At 38.9% G+C, this 16894-nt stretch overlaps 1 protein-coding gene across 3 annotated transcripts in view; it reads right to left on the minus strand.

Annotated features, from left to right (window-relative positions):
* Positions 1-16894, minus strand: part of DPH6 (diphthamine biosynthesis 6) — a 277224-nt gene that overhangs the window by 71901 nt on the left and 188429 nt on the right. For all 3 annotated transcript variants that reach the window (XM_070756244.1, XM_070756252.1, XM_070756261.1), the window contains one exon: positions 10278-10520. In XM_070756244.1, the coding sequence (XP_070612345.1) occupies positions 10278-10520 (243 nt within the window). The remainder of the gene's footprint in view (positions 1-10277; positions 10521-16894) is intronic.

Raw genomic sequence — 16894 nt, forward strand, 5'->3', positions numbered from 1 at the left:
GTTCTGAAGCTTAAACTGATTCACTCGTCTATGCAGACAGCATGAGGAAGGAGGCCTTCAAATGTATAATTTATAGGATCATTAATCCTGACACTTTCATAATCAAACCTGTCCCTGAAGATGCTCAAAACTACAACTCCTTTGGGAATGTTCTTCTTTCATGATCCTACGCACACACACACACACACACACACACACACACACACACAAAGAGCGCAATTCAGTAATCATTTTCTCAAATGTAAAAGAAATGGAAGGATTAGGAATCTCCATTTTTTTGGATTGCAAAAGAGACAGGATGTCTATAGAAAAATCCTGCAGTGATAGGAATAATAATTTGAAAAATAAATAACTCTAAGTGAAATGTAATTATGCCTTTATGGTGGTCAGAATAATTTTGGGATCTTTTTTTTTTCTTTTTCAAAAAATGGGAAACTTTCAATAGACTCATTGTAAGCAGTATAACACACTACAGATGTCTCCTCCCCCCATTAATATGGGGTAATCATTATATACTAAAATTTGGTGTGATAACACAGACAGGACAATCAGGCTGGGAGCTTCAATATGTTGCTAAGACTGCCTTGCAAGGATTGCAAAATACTGGAGATCTTAGGAAATAGGAATATGTATTCAAGAGGATCTAAATACCTTTCAAAACTGATGTTTTTGACATATTGTCTCTGTCAGAACAGATCAGACACAGGTTAGAACCTTTGTTAAAGCCTGCCTTGTGGCAATAGGAACTTATTTCTCCACAGTTATTCGATACAAATGTCACCTGGTTAATACAACCCATTCCCCAGGGCAATGATGACAAACCTTTTTTGGTTCATGTGCCAAAAAGGGAAGGGTGCTGGGGGTCGTGCACATGCATGCCCACACCTATAATTCTATGCGCTCCTTCGCACATTCATGCGTGAACTCTCCACTCCTGATACACAATGGCATGCCCATTTTTTGCTCTGCCCAGGCTTCAGAGCCTTTCTAGGAGGCTGGGGAGGGCAAAAATGGCCTTTTCCCCCCAGAGGTCCTCCAGAGGCACAAAATGGCCATTTGCCAAGTTCCAATTGAACTGGAAGGCCCATTTTTTGCTCTCCCCAAGCTCCAGAGCCTTTCTAGGAGCCTGTGGGGGGGGGGTAGGGTCAAAATGGTCTTCCCCATCCCCATGGAGGTCCTCCAAGGGATGAAAACATTCTATTTGCTGACTTCTGGTTGAACCGGAAATTTAGTCGTTTCCCCCCCCCCCCAAGGATTCATAGCCTTTGTAAGAGCTTGGGGAGAGCAAAAATGGCCATTCTCAGCCCCCCAGAGGCCCTCCGGAGACCAGAAATGGCCCATTTCATGTTGGGAAATGGGACATTTCTGGCCTCTGTAGGGCCTCTGGGGGTTGGAGAAGAATGGAGAAGGATTCCTAGAAAGATTCTGGAGCTTGAGGAGAGCAAAAAACGTACCTCCCCTTCTCCCTCTGGAGATTGAAAACAGGCCTTTTCCCAACTCCTAATGGGACCAGAAGGCCCAAAAATCAGCTGGCTGGTACGCACTTGTGTGCTGGACCTGTCATCATGTGCCCACCAATATGGCTCTGCATGCCATTTGAGGCATGCGCGCCATAGGTTCGCTGTCATGGCTCTAGGGGCTGGATGATTTTGTCCTGGCTGGGGTTTGATCCTATGTTACCTAGATGAGTTTAATGAGGAGGAAATGAATTGGTGTATCCATGTGTTTTAGAGCCAGGCCTCTCTTATAATCAATCAAACAATTAGTTAATTAATTTCTAGGCCACCCTTTTCCACAGACTCAGGGAGGCTTACAAAACAAGAATAAATACAATGAGACATGTAGAAACCCAAATATTAAAACCCATAAAATCTAATATAAAAATTCCCCAATTTATCAAAAACAATCATCCACATTCATTCATTAAAATCATACATATACCTGGAGTGAGATGCCAATATTCAATGACTCCAAGCCTGCCAACAAAGGTGAGTTTTTAGCTTTATGAAAGGTCAGGAGGGTGGGGGAAGTAGAAATCTCTGGACAGAGCTGGTTCCAAAGGGCCGGAGCTGCCACAGAAAAGGCTCTACTCCTAGGTCCTGCCAGGCAACATTGCCTAGCTGACGAGACCTGGAGAAGGCCAACTCTGTGGGACTTGACCGGTTGCTGGAATTCATGAGGCAGGAGACAGTCCCGTAAGTAACCTGGTTCTAAACCATGTAGGGCTTTATAGGGCATGCCTGTTCTGTGCACAGTAACAGATAGAGAAATATCTGCATTGTGGTTTATATAATATTGAATATTATAGTAGGAAGGGAATTGAATAATCCAAAGTGGTGGCAAAGTGGTGGTACAATGAAAGCCCAACCAGGTTTTTTTAACTCTTGTTCCATGCAAAGAACATGTAAAAAGAGGCAGAGATTTGATTCTGTGGCTGCCATCTTGATTTTCATTATCCTGTCTCCCCCAAATACTCCTGATTATTTTCGCCCTTCTTGTAACGCTAATGCATGAACACAAGCGTGAGATGCCACCTTACCCATTAAGGGCTAGAATCGCAGTTGTTGAAAACTTCTTCATATTTAAACAACCATATCGTAATACCTTTTACATATATTAAAGGCAGAGAGATTATTTTGAAAGCCAAATAACCTAAAGAGTAAGCATAATAAAAATGAAATAGGTTACAGTTTATTAGCAGCGGGTAGCAGATGTGGTAAAATTCTTGCCAGCTTCCCCACTTTTCTTACCCAGCAGGAACTTTCTATCAAACTGTGTGTTAGATCTTGAATATAATGCAAGCTGCTGTTACAGCAATTGTACTCTCTGCACTGCCCTATTATACTGAGATTTCTGTTGGAGTTCCTACTTCTTTCTTTCTAAATAATAATGTTTAAAATATATCCTGCAGAGGTAAATGTAAAGGCAGGTATTATGTGCCACCTAAACATAAGATAGCAAAATATGAAATTGATTAGAAAATAATTCAATATTGAAAGGTCATTTTTCTTGCCAAACGGTAGTTTTCTATGACAAGATAAAAATAATGATTGAAGTTAAGATTGCTTGAGGTACTTTTCAAACATAAATAATTCAATATATCTATTACAATGAGAAAGTAAAAATAACTGTTTAAGGAACAAAGTCTTAAACCGATAGCAATATAAAATAGATGCAAATCAAATCTGTCACACAGAATATGTTCTCTAAAATTTTATTCTCTGGGATGCCAAAAATAAGCCCTTTTGGAAGGAGAGGTAGCTAAGCAGAGTTAAGAGGATTTGGGATAGGAAAAAAATCTAAATAACAAAACGTAGCTATGAAGGCATACTCAAATAATAAATAAGTTGTAGAATCTACTATTTTGTAAGTGTACTTTGTGAGTTTCATTGACATTCAGAGCAGAAATGTGTTAAGAGTATGTTTGAACGCTTCCTTCACCTCAGAATTCATCTAAAAAGCTGAAAGTTGGCTTTCTTTGATGATTTTTATACTGCAATTGTAGGCTTCTGATGGAAACCAAAAAAATGTAATTAACATGTGCTAATTGGAATGCTACTCTAGGATAAAATAGACCATGTAACATAAGGTTTTTTTAAAAAAAAACTCTTTTAAAGATGTGTTTATGTTGTGACAAAACAATGCTCAAAGTGGCATTAATCTATACTTTGTATCTGTTGAAGATGTGGAACTTGACAAACAAAGCAAATCTTATATTGATCTAAACAGATTGGGGAGATTGGGGTATTCACACTTCCTAACCTTCAAAGTTCATAATTTTTCAAAGCCTATGTCTCCATAAAGTAATGAGAAAAAAAGGAAGGGAGGGAGGGAGGGTGGGAGGGAGGGAGGGAGGAAGGAAGGAAGGAAGATACACACATGTTTTTAACAACCACGTTTCAATTAAAGTATTAATTAAATTAATAAATTAAATTAATTAATTTACACTCTGTGGTACTTGTATGAGGATAGGTGGCTATATAAATAAGATGAAACCGTGATTTGCTGCTTCTTTCACAACTTCACTAGGGAAAGATAGGAAAAAGCCTTTGTGTTAAAACAACAACAACCAACCTCCTATAATTAAGAACAGATAACATTAGGTTAAATGGAAAAAAACCCCTTATCCTGGCATAGCTTCTTGAATTCTGAAGAGCAGGGATCCTCAGACTTGGCAACTTTAAGACTTGTTGACTTCAACTCCCAGAATTCTTCAGCCAGCTGACTGGAGAATTCTGGGAGTTGAAGTTCACAAGTCTTAAAGTTGCCAAGTTTGAAGACCTCTGCAGAGAGAAGAGCTTTGAGAGATTACATCAATTTCTCCCCATCACAGGTTTCCTTGGTGGAAAGAAGGAAGATTTAACCAGGAGAGCCAAGAATGCCTGCCTGATCCAGTAGTTGTGATCAACACCAGGCGGGGGTTCCTATTTACCGCTGCTACCACTGCGATGGACGCCTAGCTCCAGGTGACTGGTGGGCTGGCACATCCCAGCGAGATTTTTTTCTGCACATGCACAGAAGAAAAATCTCAATGGGACATGCCCGCCCATCCACTGGTCAACTGGAGCTGCGCGCGCATCACCAGTTTTACTACCAGTGTGCAGTGTGGCCCGTACCAGTTAGCAACCCAATACTGATCAACATCTCATCGTATCGAAGGCTACTGAAAGAGCTAATAGTCTCAACAGTTTCCCATGTCAATCTCCAACAATTACATAATGGCTTCTATTGAAAGCCCACATTTAATTAAATGGCTTCTATTGAAAGCCCACATTTAATTAAAAGGTCTTAAGCATAAAACGTATCAGGAAAGACTTAATGAACTCAATCTGTATAGTCTGGAGGACAGAAGGAAAAGGGGGGACATGATCGAAACATTTAAATATATTAAAGGGTTAAATAAGGTCCAGGAGGGAAGTATTTTTATAGGAAAGTGAACACAAGAACAAGGGGACACAATCTGAAGTTAGTTGGGGGAAAGATCAAAAGCAACATGAGAAAATATTATTTTACTGAAAGAGTAATAGATCCTTGGAACAAATTTCCAGCAGACGTGGTAGATAAATCCACAGTAACTGAATTTAAACATGCCTGGGATAAACATATATCCATCCTAAGATAAAATACAGAAAATAGTATAAGGGCAGACTAGATGGACCATGAGGTCTTTTTCTGCCATCAGACTTCTATGTTTCTAATTGTTCAGTCTTAGTATAAACAGAAATTTTCATGATCTGATAACTATCCCAATTTAAGCTCTGTACACTTCAGTATAAATTCTTGTTACATGAGCACCAAAAGTCTCACTTATAGCAAAATTAAGCTATCCGAACATAAAAGCATATTGGAGGTCTATAATATTCCTAAATAAATAATCCTACATCTATTTATCAGCAAATTAGCCCCATGAACTAAAGCAGACCACTTTTAAAGAGATGTGCTATATGCCAGGTTTATGCATAAATCCATGCACATGAGAAGATTTCTCACAGAGATCCAACAGAATGCTATAAGCATGCCTTATACTAGCCAAAAGCATTTATTCTGCTTCATAGATGAAGAAGAAAAACACAAAGTAAAGTGATTATTCACTGCTGAGCTGGCAGGCATGTTGCTGGGTCAGTGGCTGGCACATACTGTGCTGTGTGAAAGTTGAAAGGAGCATTAAAGTAGGACTAGTTCATATTCAACTCACTTTTTGCATACACATCTGAATGAAGCCAAAGTAAAAGTATAGGAAATGCTTCTCCCCCCCCCAAAAAAAAAAGAAAAAGAAAAAGAAAATCTATAAAGGATTAAATAAAAAGACTACTTTGCTTCTCTGATTTAAGTTCAATTACTCGGAAGTAAATTCTACAAAAGTCAATGTGCCAACATTTTAACTGTTTTAGGATCAGAATGCATGTCATTTAGAAGTAATAGGCATTAAACATTCAAAAGTACACCGAACATTTATATTGTAGACATTTTGTCCCCTCCTCTGAATATTTTTGAACAGATATTTTTTTTCTGGGGGAATCTTTTACTTTTTGTTTTTCCATATAGTAGTTTGTCTATTTAATAGTTGGGATAAGTTGATGGAGTTTTCTTGGCAATAATGCACAGTATAATTTAATGAGAATTTCAGATGTGTTGCACAAGAATGTCCTATCTCCCCATAGCAAATATTCAGCAAATGCATTCTTTGTTTCTGTTTATTGATTTAGTAGTTGAAGTGAAACTATTTCTTTCTTTGAAGGCTGTGCAATAGTTCATCTCTGACAAAAGTGCATTCATTAGGCGAGTGCTATAAAAGTAGAGCCAAAACAGGGCTTCAGGAAAAAGAGGAAGGCATCAGCATGCTCATGAGACCGCTAAAGGTTGAAATACAAAATTAAATTAAGCAAAACTAAAGCTCCCAATACTATTCTTATAAAAATGACAGCATCTTGGGATTCGGGCTTTTTACAGTAGTTTGCAAGGGAAGACAAGATGATGGTTTCCTGGGAGTTGGAGACAAAAATGGGGAGTTAAGATGACAGCTAAGGACTTATAGTGTGGCTTACAAGCATTGTCTTTCTCCCAATGATGCTGTATATTTCAAGAATCTTTCCAACTTAAAAATGGGCTGAATTTAAATGGCTAAATAAATATCTTTGCCTGCACCTCTTGTGAACAAAAGAAGAGAATATATGTAGCTTAGAGTTGAACTGTGGAGTTCTTGATGTTCTTGAACTTGATTGTTTGCATGCAGATGTTTCATTACCCAACTAAGTAATATCAATGCTAGTGAATTTGGGGCTTGCTCCTTCCATTGCCAGTATTGATGGGGGTGTGATTTGCTCCTTGGTAGTTCCTTGCTTAGGGTATTGCTTTCTTCTTTTTTGTCTGATATTAATCCCAATTTATCTGGATGTAAGTGGATGTAGAGAATATGCTCTGGTCTTCTTGTTTCCATTTTAGCTTTTTTATTGTCACTGAATGGTGTGTTTATTAATAATTGATTTGCCCGAATGCCAAATTCCTAGGAATTCCCTACTGGTTTTTTAATTAATTAATTAATTAATTAATTAATTAATTGATTGATTGATTAATTAATTAATTGTCTTTGTGTATAATGCTCAGAGTTTTGTTGATTGAAATTATGGCTAAAACTGCCCATGTGTTGTGAAATTAAGGAGTTTCATTGTGTCTACTGACCAGTAGTTGTTGTTCAGAAATATTTATTTATTTATTGGATGTTCTGCTAGTCTTCTTTCTGTCTGCCTACGTAGTGATGGTTACAGTTCTTACATTGTAGATTATCTTTACATTGTATTTGTACTTCATCCTTACATTGTAATTGTACCTTCAGGAAATTCATTGTTTATATAAGTCTTTGTTTATATGCAGACCTAGAGATAAATAACCAACCAGGCCTATAATGATTAGAAAAACCACGACACTAAAATCCTACATATTTTACTGTGTAATAGGTGCATAACATAGTTTAACAAAAGAGCCCATGGGTAATATGCCAGAAATCACTCTAAAGAACAAAGAAATGAGAGGTAAAAATGAAGACATCTTCAGAGAGCTCTGGCTCTTCAACTTTGAAACGGAGAGGAGCCATGCCTCCTAGAGTCGAGAAAGACTAGCGCATATGTGCGAGGAGAACCTTTTCCACATATCAGAAAGAGATTCTCATGAAATTAAGATTTAATAAAAAATAACTCTAAATACAAGCAGATAAGAAATCTACTACAGGCAAACAACTCCCCCTGTATGTCATATCTTGGGGGTGGGTGGGGGGAGGAAGTCCAAAAATTCTAGGAGATATTGAATCAATGAAGTCACTAATAAAGGAATGCTGGAAGGTCCTCTCTCAGTTCTTGAAATGTTGTATTCTAACCCCTAATTCTTAATATTAACATTCATTAAATAAAATTCAGGTGAATCATGCTGTGCACTTCAGGGGCTTGGCACGTGTCCAGGTTTAGGAAAGATGGTTTATATTCTTAGTTGGGCACAAGAATTATAAATGACTGACCTCGATGCCAAAAGGAATTACTCCACTGGTTACTCCATTGTGAGATTAGTGAGATAAGATCCAGTATTGGGTTTGTATACATAGTGCAATGAACTCTGATACAGGTAGACCACTATTAGAACTGCCAACATTATTAGGCAGACCAATCTAAATACTTACAGATGGAGTTTGGGCTGGCCAGTTAAGCAATACATGTATCAGATTCAAGCAAAAGAGCAGACATTTCAAAAAAGAAAAAAGACCATTATATCTGCCAACTTACTTTGAGGATATTTAAGGGTTTGGAAAGAAAGTGTTGGAGCATTTATAACTTCTGGTGGCAAGTTGTTCTACTGATTAATTGTTCTATCAGTCAGAAAATTTATCCTTATTTCTAAGTTGCTTTTCTCCTTGATTAGTTTCCATCCATCGCTTCTTGCCCTGCCTTCAGGTGCTTTGGAGAATAGCTTGACTCCCTCTTCTTTGTGGCAGCCCCTGAGATATTGGAACACGGCTACCACGGCCCTTTCCCTAGTCCTTCTTTTCATCAGAGTTGACATACCCAATTCCATGTTGGCTTTTGGTTATTACTTTGCTTGCTTCTAGGTGATTGCTGATTTGGTGCTTGATGATCTTTTTCAGAATCTTTTTCTGGTATTGAGGTCAGGCTGATAGGTCTGTAGTTTCCTGGATCTCTTTTTTCCCCTTTTTTGAAGATGGGAACTACATCAGCTCTTTTCCATCCCCCGTGCTCCAGGATTTTTGAAAAATATAGTTCAGTAGTTCTGAGATCACATCTGCAAGTTCCTTCAGAACCTTGGGATATAATCCATCTGGTCCTGGTGATTTGAACTCATTGGGTGGACATGTGCCCACTTACAATTTTAGTTTAAATGTTTATCCAGTAAAATCTGTGAATTTAATGCCAAGTAGCTCAGTCCCTTTCTTTGATGTATGCAAACCATCGCTTTTGTATAGTTTTTCATTGGACCAGCTGAAGACATCATGACTAATATAACCAAAGCCTTCCCTTTTACACCACTCCTTTAGCCACATATTAAACTCTGCTATCCGCTAACCTCTGGCCTTTTCCTTTTTCAAGTTTCAAGTTTCAAGTTTTATTGGATTTATATGCTGCCCCTCTCCGAAAACTCGGGGCGACTAACAACAATAATGAACAATATACAATAAAATCCAATACTAAAAGCAAATTAAAACCCCTTAATATATAAAAACCAAACTTACATACAAACATACCATGTATACAGTTGTAACGGCCTAGGGGGAGAAAAAAGTCTTAATTCCCCCATGCCTGGCGGCAGAGGTGGGTTTTAAGTAGCTTACGAAAGGCAAGGAGGGTGGGGACAATTCTAATCTCTGGGGGGAGTTGGTTCCAGAGGGCCGGGGCCGCCACAGAGAAGGCTCTTTTTGGTCCGTATACCTTTACCTTCTCATTTCCTAATGTGTATTGTGAATATCTAACCTCTGTAAAGTTTAGCTGGGTTGTATTCACACCTGATTCTATTTAAAAATCTTATAATTTTCTCTAAACATTTTAAATCTTCATCCCGGCTTTCATATTACACGGCTATATGGTATCTAACAATAATATTTGGTTAAATTATATGCTGCAGAGAGGAAGGAGGATGAGAGAGGGAAAGAGAAATCTGTTACCAAAGCAATGAGAATGAAAACACTGATTAAACCCAAATAGTAAAGATGGTATACATAAACATCTCAGATGGACACACCACTAATTCGTATGAGTTTAAGATAGGAAATAGGTAGAACATATTCTCTGTGAAAGTTAAGGGCAGAAATGTAGTGAAAACTACTCTCCTGAAATGTGACAAAGAAAAGGCATATATGTACATTAGATTCAGACTCTAAATGCTCTTTTAAAAATGTCCACATGGAATTGGTTGCTTTTCCAGGCTTTTTTGGTTTTGCTTTATGAAATTCAGAGAAACTTGCTGACGAATATAACATTCTGTTAGGCAGTTTAATGTTTCAGTGCTCCATAGAAACAGGAGAGCCCAAATATAATAGCTCAATCAAACCTTATTCTTTTTGAACTTCAGCAAAATGCAGTGAGAATGTTCTGATTTTAGTTCAAGTCATGGATAAATGCATTTTCTAAACTAGGGGTCTCCAACCTTGGCAATTTCAAGACAAAGCTGGCAGAGGAATTCAGGGTGTTGAATCCACAAGTCTTAAAGTTGCCAGGTTTGGGGACCCCTGTTCTAAACTGTTGCTTTGATGGCAGGAAAAAAAATGATATTATACATACCTTTATAAGTTCTTTTAATTTCCTCTGCCATACAGCTTCAGCAACAGAAATGTACTTGCTATCTGTTACATAACAATTTGCCATAAGTATATGATGGAGTTCAGCCTTCAAGTTCATGGCTTTCAGGACTCTTTCAACATGGTTTAAAGACATCAGAGCTTCTTTTTTGATGCCACCACTTGTAAGTTGCATAGTGCAGGGCACTAATGCAATCTGCCCAGCACAATACAGAGTATCCTCAACCTAGAAAATAATAATAATAAAGAATTCATTTTTTTAAAAATGGAATTATTCCATATTTTCTAATTAAAAGTTACCATTTTTAACTTAAGTAAAAATATATCAGTCTGAAGATAATTTTTGGCAGAGATTTAGCGACATTGTAAAAAAAAACATTGCATCACATTTGGTTTTGGAAAGTTAAATGTAGATATTCACATATTCATAACTATTCTCAGACAAATCGCCAATGAACAGATCACTCTAGAAATATGTAGAGTAACATAATGTCACAATATTTCCAAGGTATCAATATGAAGACTTGTGTCATGTTTGAAGTAAATTTGTTTACAACCTGTCAACCAGGAAGGAGAGAAGGGAAGCTTTAAATGTCCTAATTTACAAGAATTCACTTTAAATTAAGGCAGAAATGATTCCCAAGGTTTCATGAGCCCCCAATAAAATACAGTGATATATTGTGCAAAGAAAATCCGATATAAAATTGAGCAATAGCTTGAAATAAATTAACATACCTACCATTTCAAACAAATGTTATTAGATCATTATGTTTTTCTTACTTTGCTAATTTTATATTTAAAAGTTTAAGCAAATTACAGTATATTTTGTCCTTGTTCTTGAATGCCCCAGATAATGGTGTAAGCCATCAATGTTTTCTGTCACCTTATCACACATGTTAATAAAGCAATTTCAAGAATAAACAGACTTTGCCTCAATCAGTTATGCAATGGTTGCATCAATGCTTGGTTCTTTAAGTGCATTTTATGTTGCTTTGTCCTTAGAGACTGCCTAGAAGCTTTGGTTTCAAAATGTGGCTGACTGCCAGGATTTTGAATACAGCTACAAAAACACCTTGTAGTACACTGTTTATTACTTGTTTTAATGGTTATCAAATTCTTTTCAGATGAATCCACTTTCTTTTTTGGATTTAAAAACCAGATAATCTGGAATTCCCACCCTACCACCTCAAGTAATGTTCCCTCTAATTTTTTTTCGGGGTGGGTGGAAAAGTATAGTGTCTGAGCAGCAGTCCCCTTGGGACTGGGTGGCATAGAAGTATAAATAAATAAATAAATAAATAAATAAATAAATAAATAAATGAATGAATGAATGAATGAATGAATAAATAATCCCTTCTTTTTTATTAAAAGAAATTAATAATAAAACAAAACCAAACTCTCCCAACTCTTTCCTGGGCAGGGGGGAGGGAGGAGGCCACTTCCCCCCCCCAGGAAAGAGGTGCAGGAAAGCAGCGTGTTTAAAAGGCGCGCTGCTTTCCCGGAAAGCCGGCTTTCCTGGCCAGCACAGGGCTTTCCCGCCGCTCCCCCCCTGAAAACACAACGGAGGTCCAGGATGACAGGCAGGGCAAAGCGGGGTGGAGCAACGGGAGGCTCAAGCAGGCAGGCTCCGCGCTTTTCTTTCAGCAGAAGAGGAGGAGAGGGGGTGGATCAGGCAGGTGGGGGGCAGCGCCGAGAGGCCAGGGGCACGAGGGGGCCGGAGGCACGGTGGGGAGGCAGGGGCGGCCACGGCTCCCTTTCCTTCTACTGCCGGCGCCTCCCTCCCCCGTGGGCTGGCAGGGGGATGGGGAGTGCACGCCCGTGGAAAAGGGTGCACGGGGGGTATTTTGGGGCATGCGCATGCTCACGTGCGCAGCTTACGGGGAACACTGACCTCAAGTACTGCTATCATGTGTCATTACGGGAAAAGGGGAAGTATGTGTTCCTAGAATGCATGAGCCAAGGTAGGCAAAGTATATAGCAATAGCAATAGACTTATATACCACTTCATATTTCATATATTTATTTAGCAGAGTGATGGCATTTGGGGGGAAAAACTGTTCTTATGTCTAGTTGTCTTGGTGTGCAATGCTCTATAGCAACATTTTGAGGATAGGACTTGAAACAATTTGTGTCTAGGATGTGAGGGGTCAGTAAACATTTTCACCGCCCTCTTTTTGACTCGTGCAATATTTATTTATTTATTTATTATTTGGATTTGTATGCCGCCCCTCTCCGAAGACTCGGGGCGGGGGCGATATACAGATCCTCAATGGAAGGCAGGTTGGCAGCAATTGTATTTTCTGAAGTCTGTGTCGGTCTTGTTGGGTTGCAGAACCAAACCAGACAGGTATAGAGGTGCAGATGACAGACTCAATGATTCTTCTGTAGAACTATATCAGCAGTTTGTGCTTCCTCAGTTGGCGCAGAAAGAACATTCTTTGTTGTGCTTTTTGATTATATTTTTGATGTTAGATGACCGAACCTAGAACCTAGAAATTTAAAGGTCTCTACTGTTGATACTGTGTTGTCTAGTATTGTGAGAGATGGTAGGATGGGAGGGTTTCTCCTAAAGTCTACCACCATTTCTACAGTTTTGAGTGTGTTCAGTTTTAGATTGTTCCGGTTGCACCACAAGATTAGTTGTTCAATCTCCCATCTGCATGTGGTTTCATCATTATCTTGAATGAGACCAATCACTATTGTATCATCTGCAAACTTTAGTAGTTTAACAGGTGGATCATTTGACATGCAGTACAATTGCATGACCTATATGTCTCATCCATTTTATCATCATTTCTTTAACTTGCTCAAATTCTTATACATCAGGCAACAAATAGTTATAAAATTTCTTTATCAAGTTTTCCTCTGTTCCTGTTATTATTTTTGTCCAGTTTTGTTTTTTTCCAAATGTATTCTTTCTGCTTTAATGTTCTTGTCTTGCTTGTAGTTGCATCCTCAAATTCCAATCCATTTTTATGCCTTGATTTGCTAGTTCTGTTATGGATTTCAACTTGTTATTAATTTTCTTTCGCTTAAAAAGTTATTTATACTATCTCCTTACAATCTGTCTTCACCCTCATGTTATAGTTCTCCCTCTTTATTTTCTAATTGTTTTATCCATTTCTTCTCTTTATTTTTCCTCATTTTATAAGTCTATGGAGTCTATGGAGAGGGGCGGCATACAAATCTAATAAATAATAATAATAAGCCAACTATCTTCCTGGTTTGTTTGAATTTTCAAAGAAATTCTGTTTTGATAATTTAATATTACTTGCAACTTGCAACCTCTTCATTTTCTATCATATTTAGTTTATGTTTCTTCAACTCCATCATTTCTTGTGTTTTCAAATCTTGTGGATGTGCTGTAATTGTAGTTTCTTCTCCAATTCTCTATATTTCATTTCTAATTTTACTTTGATTGCTTTCTGATGTTTATTTTTCTTACTCATGTAGTCCATTGCCAATCCTCTGAAATATGGCTTGGCAGAATCCCAAAGTATTTGTAGAGTAGTTCCCTCTTTTTTTTACTTTCCTGGAAGAAAAAACTCATTTCTTTTTTAACATATAGTTCAAACTCCTTTTCTTGTAAAATTTCTTGCTTTAATATTCATCTTGTCATTTTTCATTTACCTCTCCATCTAATGGAGATTGGATTATGATCTGCCCAGATATTAGAGTAAATATCTATCTTTTGTAATCCATTTTACAAATTCATAGTAATCCATGCCTTGTCTATTCTTGACCAGGATTTAAGTTTGGGAGAGTAGAAATTGTTTTTATTTTTGATGTCTTTCTCTCCATGCATCAATTAGATTTTCCTCCTCCACCATGTTAAAAATGCTTTGGGGGAAATTTTGTATGCTATTTTTTAATATGAACCTTCTGTAAACAAATTTTGTCCATATTCAATTTTTAAAGTTTTTTTAAAATTCTATTTCTCTTATTTGATGAATTGAGTCCATTTAAATTAATTGAAATTATTCAAGTTTCTTCATCCATGTTTATTGTGTTTTGTTTCCCTATTTTATGACTTTTGCCGATCTTGTCACTCTCACTTTCCTTTATTCTTTAAAATCTGCTATTACTTTTCCCGGCTCCTCATCTGGTATGTCCAGTCTTTGTTCAAGTGCTTGTAATTTTTGTCCTCCAGCTGCCTCTCCTCTCTCTCTCTCTCTCAGTTATTTGTCTTCTCTCTTATCTGCATGAAATTCTGTCTGTAGAATATTTCTGCTTTGTTAATTGTATCCAATCTAAGTCTTAGTCTTTGCCATACTAACATTATACTTTATGGAACCAACTGTCATATTTCTACAATATGATCATCAGCATATACCCACTATTTTCAAGGAAAACATAATCACTCTGAAGTCCTAACTTGATACAGAACCAGAATGTTCTGAATTAACTGCAGAATGAAAAAGGTTGTTAAGTATCAATGCGAAAAGAGACTGCCAAAGAGGCAGAAACAGAAGAAATCATATTGATTTTAGAACAAACACAGGGAATTGCCAAGAAGACAAGCCAAAGTTAGGAAATAAAATATCTCAGGAAGGAATTTAATTTTACATACTAATGCTGGGGATCATTTAAGGCAGATTAGAACTGTTCATAGAATGAAAGATTCCAGATGTTCAAGATGATTTAGAAGAGGCTGAAGATTAAGAGGCATTGTGACTGATGAATGATGGAGAATAGAATAGAATAGAATAGAATAGAATTCTTTATTGGCCAAGTGTGATTGGACAAACAAGGAATTTATCTTGGTGCATATGCTTTCAGTGTGCATAAAAGAAAAAGATACATTTGTCAAGAATCATATGGTACAACACTTAATGATCGTCATAGGGGTCAAATAAGCAATGAAGAAAAAATAAATATTAATTAAAAATCTGAGGATACAAGCAACAAGTTAGTCATACAATCCTAAGTGGGAGGAAAAGGGTGATAGGAATGGTGAGAAAAAACTAGTAGAAATAGAAGTGCAGACTTAGTAAAAAGTTTGACAGCGTTGAGGGAATTATTTGTTTAGTGGGGTGATGGCATTCGGGAAAAAACTGTTTTTGTGTCTAGTTGTCTTGATGTGCAGTGCTCTATAGCAATGTTTTGAGGATAGGAGTTGAAACAGTTTGTGTCCAGGATGTGAGGGGTCAGTAAACATTTTCACAGCCCTCTTTTTGACTCGTGCAGTATACAGGTCCTCAATGGGAGGCAGATGGGCAGTAATAGTTTTTTCTGCAGTTCTGATTATCCTCTGAAATCTGTGTCGGTCTTGTTGGGTTGCAGAGCCAAACCAGACAGTTATAGAGGTGCAGATGACAGACTCAATAATTGTGAAAGCCAATTTTTTTTTTTTAAAAAAAAGATCAAGGTGTGCTTTACCGATTATTCAAAATCTTCAATTGACCATGTCAGGCTGTAGAATATTCTTAGGAAAATGGGAGTACGGAAAAAAATTCAATATCCTCATGGAAAACCTGTACACAGAACACAAAGTGACAGTCCTGAAGGAATGTAGTGGAACAGACTAGCATCAGGTTTGCTAAGAAATGCAGTATGATTGCATCTCCTTATTTATTCAATATATATATGTTGAAAATATATTGATGAAGGCTGGATTGTGAAAAAAAATGAATACCGTATTTTTCGCTCCATAAGACGCAGTTTTTTTCCTCCCAAAGTAGGATGAAAAATCAGCCACGTCTTATGGAGCGAAGATGCAGGCAGGGAGGGGGGGGAGGCGCTGGAGCAGAGGGGGGGGGCGGCGATATACTCATCTGGAGACCGCCGCCTCTGTCGCCGCCTCTCCTCTTCCCAACCCCGAAGAGAGCCGCACCTTTCGGCCTCCGGAAGTGCTGGGCCGGGGGACGCCTCCACCCCGCAGGTTTAGGAGGCGGAGCAGCACCGGAGGAGCGTTGGCGATTCCGAGCCTTTGGGAAGGCTACGGGAATCGCTTCAGGAGGCGGGGAGGTCTCGAAGACACAAAACCCAGCCAGTCGCTCGCAGCCGGCCGCCGCCTGTGCAAAGTTTGGCTGCGAACTCGGCTGGCTAGCTGCTGCCTGGCCCCCTCCCTCCCGGAGGAGGATCTCCCTTTGCACCACCAGCGGCGCTCCCCCCGCCAGCCAGCCAAGCCCCGCGCCCGCCGGAGCCGGCTCCTCGCTCTCCCCCCGCTGCCCACCGCGTTTGCAGGAGGTGGGGAGGATCGGGCGGCCCGCCAAGGCCAGGAGGGACGCCGCTGCCCCCTCCCTCTCTCCGCCTGCCGCTGCGCCTCTTGCTGAGCCCCCTCGGCCCCGCGCGGCACCTGTCAGAGGAAGCTGCCCTGTCCCGGCCAGGATCCGGGGGCGAGGTCGTCGGGGTTTGAGGGGCCCTAAACCGCCCACAGCAGAAAAACAGAAAAAATAAGGGAGAGAGAAAGAGAGAGAAAGGAAGAGGAGAGATAGAAAGGGGGAGAGATAGAGAAGGAGAGAGAGAAAGAGAGAGATACAAAGAGAGTGAGTGAGAGAAGGAGAGATAAGAGAGAGAAAGAAAGAGGGACAGAGAGAAAGAAAGAGAGGGACCGAGAGAAAGAAAGAGGGACAGAGAGAAAGAGAAGAACAGAGAGAA

This window comes from Erythrolamprus reginae, chromosome 1 (assembly GCF_031021105.1).
Source record: "Erythrolamprus reginae isolate rEryReg1 chromosome 1, rEryReg1.hap1, whole genome shotgun sequence".
In the NCBI taxonomy this organism is placed as follows: domain Eukaryota; kingdom Metazoa; phylum Chordata; class Lepidosauria; order Squamata; family Dipsadidae; genus Erythrolamprus; species Erythrolamprus reginae.